At 50.8% G+C, this 12803-nt stretch overlaps 1 protein-coding gene across 2 annotated transcripts in view; it reads right to left on the reverse strand.

Annotated features, from left to right (window-relative positions):
- Nucleotides 1-11899, reverse strand: part of TMEM132B (transmembrane protein 132B) — a 275274-nt gene extending 263375 nt beyond the window's left edge. Inside the window, exon 1 of one of the 2 annotated variants that reach the window (XM_064168527.1) lies at nucleotides 11655-11899. Coding sequence is in view for 1 of the 2 variants with exons in the window: in XM_064168526.1 (XP_064024596.1) it covers nucleotides 11207-11291 (85 nt within the window). In the remaining variant the exon portion in view is untranslated. Of the gene's footprint in view, nucleotides 1-11206; nucleotides 11480-11654 lie in introns of those variants that run through there. The other variant, XM_064168526.1, reaches the window with a different exon arrangement.
- Nucleotides 11900-12803: the final 904 nt, after the last annotated feature.

The raw sequence follows: 12803 nt of genomic DNA on the forward strand, positions 1-12803 counted from the left end.
TAGCCTTTAAAAATTAGCCAACTTTCTTGGGCTCCTTTCCCCTCCAGAGCCTTAGCCCATGGGATTTCTGCAAGCATGTCCCTGAAGAGCACAAAGTCAGCTCTGCAGAAATCCAGGGTTGCAATGCCACTTGTGGCTCTGATTCTACCCTTTAGAAGACTAAACTCCACCATGTCACAACCACTGTCCTCAAAGCTGTTCCCAACCTTAATGTCCTCAACCAGTCCCTCTTTACTAGTTAATACAAGGTCCAGCAGTGCACCTCTCCTTGTTGGTTCCTCCACTACCTGCATCAAGAAATTATCATTGATACACTGCAAGAGGCTCGGAGTCCTCGGAGCAGACACTGCTCTCTCTGCCTGCTTTTGGGCATCATCCCACTGCAGCCCAGGGACTGCAGTCCCTTTAAGAGGAGGATGAGGGACAGGAGGAAACACTCCATTTGATTCAAGGAAGTAAAATACTCCCATGAAAAGCAAACTCCCAGCCCCAGGAATGACTAAGCAGAGAGCCAGGGAAGGCTGGTGAAAGCAACCAGACAGTACACGCTCCCAGATCCACGCCAGCTCTGAAGGTATTGCCATAGAGAAATGCCACTGCTGGGAGGAAAATACAAGCCCAAATCTAAAAATAAGGATGAGTTCTTTAGCAAGCCACACGAACTGCCTATGTGTGCTGTTTATCAGTGATCCCATCCATCCACATCTCCAGCTGATGCACAGATAGCAATATATGGGTCAATAATCGTTTATCTAAAGATGTGCCAACCCATCTCTCATCTGCTCTCAGACAAACCTTTTACAATAGCCACTTACTTTAACCCTGAATTATCTGCCTCTGCTCATCTTCGGGGAGAAGCAGCACAACAGAGAAAGAAGCAGGCAATTCCCTGTGATCTGAAAGCTCACTTTCTAAATCAAATCAATTTTTCTAACGTAATTTGCCTAATCTAAATCACTGACCCATGCATTTTCTCACAATCCTTTGACAAGAGCTGCACCAATTGAAGCAGAGCTAAAACACTTCAACCAGACCAATTCATAGAAGTCTTTAGAGGAATTCTTTCATCGCTGTAATTAATTCTTTAAGTACCACAGTGGGATGCTCTGAATTCAAACCCAGTCCAAGGAGTAATGATTATACTAATGGGAGAAGCTGTGCAGTAAATAAATGCAAGTGCCCTACTGAAAGAGGCCATTTTCAATAGGAGACTGCCATTCAGGGAGATAACTGTGTTTCGGAGATAATAACTCAGATGATGAAGTCCCACAGACTGGAATCTGACACAGCAGTTCCCAGACCCTGCACACCTACCCGAGACAAGCATCTTGATGGATGCCCATTAGAGCTTGGGCTGCTCCTGCTCTTAGCCCTTTTCTCCCAACAGCCACAGTCCTACAGTGGTTGTTGCTTCAGACACAGATCCTCACAGCCAGCTGAAATATCAGCAATACAAAGTTGATTCAGCTTGGCCAGTTACTGACTCCCTTTTCTAACACTCAGCTGGGGCTCAGCATTGGCCATGAACTGGGAGCAGCTGGGAGAGCTGCAGTTCACACCAGCTTTTTAAGCACACCAGACTACAGACATGTGAGAGAGCTGAGGGCTCTTGAGACATGACCAAGGTACTGCTCATGTTAAAAGAGGCTCATTGCTGGGGCACATGCAGGCATCTTTCAGGCAAGGCATGTCTGCCCTGGGACACGGGGAGCCCAGATGCTGACAGATACTTGGACCTGGCATTATTGGCACCAACAGCCACAGCAGAGCTAGTGGGCACTGCAGTACAGCAAGCAAAGTGTGGGAACAGAGAACCTAAGGGAGCTTGGGGAACCACCTGAAAGTTTCCTGGTGGGTGTAAGAACCAAACCAATGACTTCTCTTTGACTTTCCCTTTTGTTAATTGGCTAAATTGAATCAAGACTTCTAATGCATTTCATGTGTTGGACTGCAACAGGCCCAGGGAAAGGGAGGAAGATGTTTCAACTGTGGATGAGCAGGGTGCTTTGATAAGATACAGCTGAAATTGATACTCAAAGCCCCACAGTCCCCTGGGCTTACAGCAGACATCAGTAATCCCATCATAACACCAACAGTGCTGCAAATACAAAGGGGTTTGTGGTGAAATAAGGCTTAGAGCACAGGCACTTGGGGTATAAAAGGGCACATCTGAAGAACAGCTGCTCAGTGCAATCCATGAGGAGATGTCCCCTGTCACACCAAAGCTGATAGAGTCAGCACCATGGGGCTGGGCTCTGCTCTGTAGAGCCTTTGATTTTAGCAATTTTACCTTTCTGCTTAAGATTTCCTGTGAATTTTAACAGGCTGGTGCAAGTCACACTCAGCAGAAGGAGTTAATTTAGCCCTTCCCTAACATAAAACTCACAGCACTCAGTCTTGCAATGCCAACTGTGGGGCAGCCTGAGAGAGCCCAAACACCTATCCACATGCCTCAGCAAAGCCCAGGATGGGGCTTGGAGAGGTCAAGCAGCTCACCTACTAAATCAAGTCAGAGCTGCGACATAGAGGAGGCACCAAGCAGCACTTAGTGCACCAAGGCCAACAGACTGGCCATGTCACCTCAGCAGCCTGCCATCTAAGGTGAGCTACTCTCCTCAAAGAGCAGCAGCAAAAACCAGAATCAGTTGTCTGCAGAAAATAATCCCAGCCCAGCTTCACCTAACATCTCTCCTCTGCTTGCCAGCAGGGTTTTAGGCATGAGTCTGCTGCACTGTTTTCTCCTTGTAGGGACAATGGGAGAGCACAGACCATGTCTTCCACGCTGCCCACTCTCTTCTCTAAAGCACTTTGAGATATACAGATGGAAGAATGAGGAATGATTAACATTTGAAAGAAAAAAAAATTGCCTCAAATGCAATAAAATTCATGTGGTCTTCTGATTTTCTCTTGCTTGTTTCTCCTCTTTAATGGACTTGAGCCTTTTTTGCACCAAGACTCATGATAATAACTTTCACTGGGCTACTCCTAAGCAAAAATCAGAAAATGAGTAACTGAGCTGCATTAAAAAAAATAGGAGGAAACCTTTGTATATTAATTCTCATAGCTGTCTGAGATGAGGATTTAATAATGTTAGTAACTAAGCTACTCCATTATTTCCAAACACCTTGGAGGAGAATGTCTTAGTGGGAGATGAATTAGTGAGACTGTAACTGCCTTCTGAGTACTTTCAGAGCATAATCTATGGCTCATCACCATGTGCATTTCAAGACCTTACCCTTTATTCTCCAAATAACCTCCAACTGTAAATGTATTTACATACCAGGCCCAGCTCCTCCTTCTAAGCATTCCCCACTCTTTAACCACTTGTCCCTGTTTTGCAGATTTGCCTGGGTTTGATTTTGGATGGCTGATAAGGAAGGAAAGTTGTGGATTCAGGTCATCAAATAAATGATGGAACAAAGCAGAGAAGAAAAAACGTAGGCGGAATATGGCAGAGGTCTAATAGGCTGTGAAGCACTCTGCCAAGGGAAGCAGCAGAAGTCCTGCTGCCTGCATCACTGAAAATCATCCACACACAGGAACAGACTGTACCCAACAGCCATCAGAGATGGGAAAGGCAGCTTATTCACCAACTTTTCCAGCTCTAATTCCCAGGATTTGGGAATGGCTGAGGCAAACTGGCCTCACGCCTGCCCTGACACAGCTTCGCTGCTTCCAGAGAGCTTTTACCATCCTCTCTGGATGCCTCTGTTGCAACGTTTTAAAAGCCTGCTTCATTGTGCAGGTCTGAGTCGCGTCCTTTTGCACTCAATGAAAGACAATCAGACTTTCTGTACTTATTGGTCTTCTACCCCCAGCTCTCTAAGTGCCTTTCAAAACCACCATTGACATTTCAGACCGCCCTAACCCCTCACTGAAGGCTGATGGGTTGTTGTCTCTCACCACACCAGGCACTCATGTCAGCCAGGGACGTGCCCTCCACACACACCCCCAGAACCAGCTTCTTCTAAAAACCACCTTGGACTTGCTCCTTTTACAATCAAAAATTTGGGTACCAAAGACAGTCATCAGCTGCTGACAATATGCTGAGCTTCTAATTGCTGCTCACTGCATAGAAACCTGCTCCATCTGCTCAAGGGTTCCATTTTAGAGTGCATGGACTCTGTCTTTTTTTTTTTAATGTGTGTAAGTTTTATCTCTTTTTTTGCACTGCAGCAGAACTGTTTGTTTCAAGAGCTGCAGCATCCATTAAGCAGCCCCCTTTTTCCCCAAGGTGGCAAAGGTCTTGCTGATAAGCAAAAGCTGTGGCTAATTGACAACAACTCCTAAATTGAGATATAAAATAGCTGTGTCTGTCACTCACAAACAGCTGGCTTCGGCAGCTCAACTGCTAAATAATGTAAACCAATTCATTTCTCTGACTCAAGGAAGATCCTTTATGAAAGGAATGCAAGTCTCCAGTGCTAGCTACAGAGTCATGCCCTGATCATGCCTGCTTTTTAAAAATCTAACATTGCCCATAAAATTCACAAGTAACATAAACTCTGCTCCCTCCCCTATTCTCCCAATCAGTAAAACTGGATTTACATCACCTGCTGGCAGGTTTATTAGAGGGCCCACAAGCTGATAAGGTCCTGTGCACCAGCCCTCTGCACTCAACGGGAAATCAATCTCTGCTTTGCCATCTGGTTTTGAAATGTTCCCACATAAGCAAAACACAAAACCCCCAAAGATATTTGCACCTCTAATTTAATCTTCTGAAGGAGTTTATTTCTTGGGTAATGAGGAGGACATTTCTCCCCTCTCTAGGAGAAAGGTTTCTGCTTTCCAAGCTGATTTTCTCCAGAGTTCACTCAGCCCATGACCAAACTCTCACAGTATTGTGTATTTAAGGCATGTTACTCCTGTGCAGAGAAATAGGCTTAGGATAAGGACAGATGCTTGGCCAGAGGCATCATCTCCCACACCATTCAGTGGGAATACCATCTTTGGAGTCTCTTGAGTCCCTTGCCTTGGACAGAATAAGAATCTTAGTCCCTGCTGCTTCATTTAGCCCCAGTTTGAATTTCGTCAGTGGGTTTTTTCCAGCATTTCTTCCCACCTGGGGCAGTTTTGTGGCACTGTCATCAATGTCAAGCCAGAGCTGCCTAACATAGACGTTTTTACACCATTCCATTCCCATAACCATCCCTCTGGTCCCTGCTCAGTCTTTAACCCAAGGGCAGCATGCTGCCTTGGGGCAGGAGGACATGGCCATGCGACAGCAGAGCCTTAAGCACCCCCTCTCCAGCATTTAGCATCTCTGTCACTGGAAGTTCATCTTTCTGCCATTGCAGGTCCCCTTCTCCATTGCAGGAAAAGCAATGGGTCAGAGCACCTCTCTGGGACCAGTTGGCACAGGCATGGCAAAATGAGCAGAGGTGGTTTACACACAGTTTCCAATTAGCCTACTCAGCAGATGACAGCCTCATGGAGAGCCTCACTTCTCCTGGCTATCCTTCAGCCCTTCAGGGCACGCCTTTGCTTCACCCCTGAGTACCACCACTATCACCAGAGGGGCATGGGAGGAAGAAAACTCAGAAACAGAGTTAAAAATCAAATGCTACACTCCATTTTTCTCTCCTTGCCTGAAGTTGCAAGAGCCGAGATCGGATGTAATCACTACTTTTAAAATCATCTCCTGTGACAGGCAAATTGATCAAGTGGGGAGGTTGGGCTGCTTTTTGAGCTTGAGCAAACTGATTTTCTATGAAAGATGATGTTTACCTTGCCTCTTGATAGCCTGGTGAAACAGGCATCCTGTTTGCCATTTTATCACCAAAATTTGGGAAGGAAAGGCATTTCAGGAAAGAAAATTTGGGGGAAAAAATAAAGGAAAACAAGTATCCTCGAATCTGGAGCACATCATAAATTCATGAAGCTTTCTGAATGCTGTCAGAAGCAAACACGTTTATGTAAACCAAGAAAAGCTGAAGGGTGCTGCAAGAGAATTTCTGGATAGCAGGGAAGGAACGTTAATATTTACATTGCACCTGAGACTCAAGTCAATCACACAAGGTCCTGTGCAAACAGGGAAGTCCTTCCACAGTGAATTCACACATGCTGCCTGCAGTGGATGCTACTTCCCTGGAGGTGAAGGGAAATAACCAAGTATAGACATCACCATGATTTTCTTTTCATAACAAATGATCTCATTTCTCTCATTAAAATATTCCAATTAGCCTCAAACCAGCACACCATGGAAAGCCAAACACGGAGCAATCCCTGTCCAGCCCTGGAAGTTATCACAGGACCTCTTTGCTTTTAATTCCTGCCTGCCCATCCTCACGTGGGAACAGCTTCCTCTGAAATGCCAGCTGGGAAACTCCCGACAGCATGAAATCGAAGCATTTCCCACGACATCTAGAGCACCACATGGCAACTCGCACTCCTCAGCCTCCGTGGCACTTAACGCGAGAGGATCTGACAGCCGCAGTCGGGAAAGCGCCTCTGCCACCGCGGCGTGCCAGCGCATCATCCGAGCCTCTGACAGGGGGAAGTGCGAGTGCGATGCCAGCAAACCAAGTCACTGCTTGTCATTAACAAACATTAGTTATATTTAGGCCGGGGGAGAAGGGGGAATCAAGTTCAGAGAATGTGATTTGCTGAGCTGACGGTATTTATTTCAGTGGGCTGGCTTCTCGTTCAGTGGGAAGATTATTAAGGCCAGAATATGTTAGTTTTGCCAGCACTTTCCACAGGAGGCAGGAGACTGCTACCTCCCCTTTGCTTCCCAGTCAGGGAAGACCTCCAAGATAGGGCAGATTTACAGCCATGTGCATGGAGCAAGACACATTGCTTGAAGCCACCTCTCCCTTGTGGCAAAACATCTGCTTCTTATCACCCTCAGCTGCTGTGGCTGGGAAGAGCAGCACCATAAGTTGTCATGACTTGATACTATGAGTTGTGTTACTACGAGTAGCAATACCTGCTGCTTCCTCCAACTTTCAGCAAAGAGACCCTGCTGGAACAGCAGCCAGCATAAGTCTCCTGGGCAAGCTGGCTTCCTAACACATTTATGAGGAGCTACAGAGAAGGGCAGGAGGGCCCCAAGTCAGTGTTGGGTCATCAAGGGGGAAATCCCTACCACATTGGCACCAATGGCAAAACTCTACACAGCCTAAACTCCATAGCCCAAACCATTGCCATGCTCCATGGTGCAGACTCCTCTCTCTAGACTCTGAAACATGGGAGTCCTTGCTCAGATGCTGTGCACACCAGCTTGGGCTCAGAATGACCAAATCCATGATGGCAAATCCATTGCAGCAATTAAATAAATGAATGTGGTGTGACAAATCAATAAATCCTTGATCCCAAAATCCATCCTGAGTCACAAATTGTGTCCCAGTCTTGGTGATCCTCTGCTCTGACCTCCTACAGCTGCTCTTGGGCTCATACCTTCCTCACCATGCTAAGCTGCTTTAAACACAGAGATAATAGGGCTTGGAGAGTGTCTTGGAGCAAGTCTTGGACCATCTATCATTCCCAGCAATAAAATACAGCAAATTAATTGCACTTCATTGATTTTTATTTTTTTTAATGTAACTGTTTTGGCATGCAGACTTCAAGAGACTCTATTGATCAGCCAACAAGTCAGGTGTCAGTGAGTGGAGCTTTGCAACCAAGCTGAGCAAATTGAAGAAAATAATCAAAACCCCAGAAGAGCGAGATGTGAACTTCCCCACTGCAAAGATTCAAAGGAGGCTGCAGCATTGGTGACAGATTTCTGAAGTGAAAAATGCCTTGCACAAGTCACACAGTTGCCTCCTGTGTTCCCAGAGAGAGCCCAGTGCCAGCTGCAGCAGCAGTGCATAAATCCAGAGCAGCTTCACCCACTTCAGAGGAGCTGCTTGAGATTTATACTGAGGGAAAGTAAAACCAGAATATCTGAAAGATATTGCTCTAATAGGTGCTGGAGGAAGAGGCAGTACAATAATTTCAGACTCCTCCCTCCACCCCACTATCCTCCAGATCACATCAGTATGGATGGTCAGTGCACAAAATGTTGAGCTCTCTGCTAATGTGGGAAAAATAACCTACATTTCAACAGTTTGTGCAGCCACAGTCTGCAAATCTATTATGCAGCAGATAATAGAGGTCTTTCATTTTTGTTCCTGAAGAGCCTCTGCATAAGAAGTGCCTCCATATTATGTAGAGCAATACAGGGGACACATCATAAAATAAGCATAATGTCTCTCCACCCACACCTCCCTGGAGCCACAGTCTAAAAGCAATTCACAGGTCCTTCCTCACACACGGATCGCAGCAGCCCGAGCGCATCTCACGGGGGCTGAAGTAGTTATTTGCTCAATAAGCTTTGCACGCCCCATCCCTGTGCTCTGCCGTAACCCTCAGCAGCCAGCCCCACGCTCCTAGGGCTGCTCCGGAGTGCACCGTGCTGCAGGGAGCAACATGGCACCAGGCAAGAAAACAGAGTATTCAGGTAATTCATCCAGGTCACTCACAGGATACCCATTCCTATAACCTCAGAGACAACTCTGCTGCCAGCAAGGAAGGCAGCCAAAACCCCTGCCTAGATGCCAGCAACAAACAGGGGCCTGCTGCCAGCAAGAGACATCCTCAAGCTCGGCATGAGCGGCCCTCGGCTGCCAAACACAGGCACACACCCTCTGCTCGCAGTCACAGGCACGCCAGCAGCCGGGCCGCCAGAGACCCGGGGACAGGAGAGTGATCTCTTAATTGGACTTTCACAGAGCTGTTTAAGGGACCTGCCTGACAGTCGAACAAATGCCACCTGCTTTGAAGAAGCTGGAGGAACTCAGCCCGGTGCACCTCTGTTACCCAAAACACAGCCTGCCCAGAGTCAGCCTCAACAAGGGGGAAGGGAGGAAAGGCAAATAAACAGAGGACAATGGCAAGTACCCAACCCGCCCGTCTCTGTGAGCTGGGAGCTTTGCAGAGATGGCAGCACCACCGCAGGACTCACGCAGGTGTCTCTCCTTCTGAAACAACCCAAACCAAGATGTGGCTCATTAACCCCTGTCATCCAGAGGAAGAGGCAACGGGGAGCACAACGAGCCGCAGGGAGGTCAGCACAGCTCCCGGGGGAGGCGTTCCCGAGCTCTGCTACCACTCGCCTCTTTCGGAAGATGTTTCCCCAGATTTCTGAAGAGGTTTTCCCCAGATCCCTTCTCCATACATGGGCATCGATGCAGCCCTCGGCAGGGGTGGGACAGGGCAAGGGCTGTGCTCTGCTGAGGAAGGAAAGGGCTGCTACAGCCTGGAGAGGAGACGCAGGCTGGGCATGGATTAATTATCCACAGCTGGAGCTGAGTGCGCGGCAAGTTCCTAAGGCGGTGCACAAGCAGGCATTCGGAGAAGGATGGGTACGATGGCAGCTTTGCAGCCACGAACTGTTTGGAAGTGGGTTTCCATATGTTTAAGCGCTCAGAGCACTGGAAGAATTACACCCACAGCCCAATCTCACCATGGTAGCTACCCACACAGGAGGAGAAGGGAGGGTGGAATATCAGAGAAAAGATTATCATTAATATGTCAAAGCAATTAAAAAAAAGAAAACCTGCTCCTTTGCTGCTCTTAACTCTCTCCTCAAATGAAAGGAGAGCTTTGGAAGTACAGGGCATCACATTGGGAACAGAAAGCTCTAGCTCTGCTGGGGCAGTATGAACCCACAGTCAGCTCAGTTGGGCACTGAGCATCAAACGACGCTCAGTGCCCAACTCCTTACAACCTGCACCCCACTTTCTGTGCCCTGCACCCTACACCCTGCATCCCAGTCCTCATGTTCTGTTCCACAGGATTTCCAGGTGTCCCCATGGCTGCACACAGCCCAGGAGAAGGAGGGAGCCGGAGGGCAGGGGCAGACAGTGCTTCTTTTGTGGTAAGCAGAGCAAGAACCCCCTTTCGTACATCGTGTGCGTGTCCCCGGGGCTGATGCCTTCCTCTTAGCCAACCCTCGTGGGGACCTTTACTGAAAAACATCTCTGCTACAAAGCATTCCCTGTGCCCTCCCCAGGAGCGACAGCTGCTGCTGTTCCCCCTCTCACAGCTGACTCCTTTTTTTCACCTAAAATCTCGCATTTCGGCAGGTTTCTAAACCTCAGCGAAGTCTCCTCAGCAGTCCAGGCTCTGCACTACGGCCAAACGCTAGCACCGTCCCAAGCAGCAGCAAAGGCAAACGAACCGCTGTGCAACTTCAGCACCGATGCACCTTAATCAATTTGCTTTTAAGAACGCTTATTTATTAAAGACAACATCCACCAGGGAAAGAAGTAGAACGTGCCAAGAGAGAAGTCCTACAAAGACTTTTCCATGGCCAGAGCTTGGGTTTGCCAGCCTGGGAGTCAGCTTTTCCCCAGCAAACACCAGCAACTAGGACCCAAAAAGCTGTTCCCGAGTTCAGCCGGAATCGGGGGGAAAACAAACAGAAAAATAAAAGCGAAAAAAGAGCGATACTGCCAGCTGCAGTCTCCTGAGCCACAGGCTGCTACTGCCTCGTAGCTGGCCGCGGTTAGGGAATCCCAGCTCAGCTCACCTAAGGGCCCGATCCTGCCCCTGCCAGCCCTGGGAAACCAGCTCTCCTTATAATCAAGCTCTGGAAAAGCGGCACAGGTGTTATTTTACCGGAGATTTAACTCATGTATATCTTTTTCCCCCTCCACCCGAGGATAGAGGAGGGAGACGAACGGCAGCAGAATGAGGGCCGAGTAGGGTCGGGAGCCCCGTGGGAAGTCCTAAAGCCCCACGGCCCTTCCCTGCCTCCTAGGGCTCCAGAAAACCCAAACTTTTCCTCTCCTCTCCCTCAACCCCAGCAACGACGCGCTGGCAGCGGCCGGAGCCGCGAGGCAGCCTCCGCGCAGAGGCCCGGGACCCTGCGACACGCGTGGGGCTGAGACTTGGAGGGCCACACACCCGAGGAGGCGACTGTGGACATAGAAGGGGGGCTGCGGCGCTACAGATGGATGGGGACAACTTTGTGAGCCCAAGAGATGGGAACCTACGTGTGTCCCATCCGCGGGCGCGCAGAGAGGTTCGGAGCGCCCCGGGTGGGGGTGGGGGACTCGGCCGCCCTCCATGGCCACGTCGGTGGGAGAACTGGGAAAGGGGTAACAGCCGCAAAGAAAAAATAACGGGAGAAGGAAAAGAAGAAAAGTGTTTTTTCCTTAAAGAAAAAAATAAATAAAGGATAAAGCCCAAAGCCCGGGGCCGCGGATCCGGGGGTTACCTCGGCACAGGAGCAGCAGCGGCGCCAGGAGCAGCGCGGGGCCCCGGGAGAGCATCCTCTTTGTTCCATGCCCAGAAGTAGTCATGGTGCTGATTTATTTGGAGAGGGGCGGCTTAACGGGGCGGGGGGGGTGTCGTGGCGGAGCGTTTAACCACTCCCCCCGCGCCTGCCCGCTCCGCGGCTCCGTCCGGCGGCACCGGGTGCCCTGCAGAAGGAAGGAGGGAGGGAAGGAGGAGAGGGGGTGTCCCCGCTCCTCCACCAGCCCCGCGCTCACAGCCGCCCCCGCCGCATCGCCGCCCCAGGGGGGCGGTGGGGGGGGCTGGCAACCGGTGCCGCCCCCGCCGCCGCCGCAGCAGCGCTCCCCCGGGGCAGCCGGGCGCTGTGCCGGGGGCTGCGGCGGCGCGGACCGACGGACGAGCCGTGTCTGGGGCGGTGCCGCCTAGCTCACCTGAGGGGCAGCCCCAGTGTGGCGGGGGGAATTGCCATCACCTGGACGCATAGCTCTCGGTAACAGGTGCGGGGCCACAGAGCAAGGGGTAGGGGGTGGTAGATGCCCCGCGTGTCCCTTTTCTGCGCAAACACGCATCGCCACCACCCCTTTTCTTGCTGGCGTCCCGGAGAAGTTTCTCAGCCCCGCTGGGCTGAGGCTTACCCGAGGCCGGTGCGCCCCGGGGCCGGGTCGGTACCCTCAGAACAGGCGGCGGGACTGAGGAGGAGGGGAGGTTTCCTGGGCGGCAGCGGAGCTCCGGGAAGAGCGCGGCTCCCCCCTCGTGGCCGCCGCTGTCAGTGCTGCAGCGGGCAGGACGGAGAGATGGGCACGGGAGGATGCAAAGAGTTGGCACAGGGAGGTGCAAAGGGGTGCTCAAAGAGCTGGCACGGGGGCGTGCGGGAGTGGACAGAGGAGTGTGCACAGGGCATTCCAAGAGGTGTGCAGAGCTGCTTGAAAAGGGCTGCTCAAGGGATACGCAAAGGGCATCCCAAAAGGTGTGCGAAGGAAGCAGGACAGAAGTTTACAGGGAGGATCCCAGGAGGCGAGCGGTGGGACCGAGGCGGCTGCACGAGGAGGTGCGCGGCTGCACGAGGAGGTGCGCGGCTGCCCGCAGGAGCGCGCACAGGGGAGCGCGTTGCAGGGAGCCCGCCGGGCAGCACCGGCCCCGCGGACAAAGGCTGGGCCAGGAAGCGGCTCTGGGGCGCTGTCGAGAAGGCCTTGGGAGTGTCAGTGAAAAGCTCAACACGTGCCGGTAATGTGCTCTTGCAGCCCAGAAGGCCAACCTGGGCTGGATCAAGGTTGTCCGGCAGGAAGGACGGGGGAGGTGATTCTGCCGCTTAAAGTCTGCTCTCTTGAGACACCACCTGGAGTACTGCACCTAGTTCTGGAGCCCCCAGCATAAGAGGGACATCGAACTACTGGAGGGGGTCCAGATGAGGGCCACAAAGGTCATGAGAGGGCTGGAGAACCTCCTCTATTGGGACAGGTTGAAAGAGTTTGGGCTGCTCAGAGAAAAGATAGCTCCAGGGAGACCATATAGTGGGCTCCCTGTACCTGAAGGGTACAAGAAAATTGGGGAGTTTTTACAAAAGCTTGTAGTGAAAGAAT

Source organism: Pogoniulus pusillus, chromosome 30, assembly GCF_015220805.1.
Source record: "Pogoniulus pusillus isolate bPogPus1 chromosome 30, bPogPus1.pri, whole genome shotgun sequence".
NCBI classification, from domain to species: domain Eukaryota; kingdom Metazoa; phylum Chordata; class Aves; order Piciformes; family Lybiidae; genus Pogoniulus; species Pogoniulus pusillus.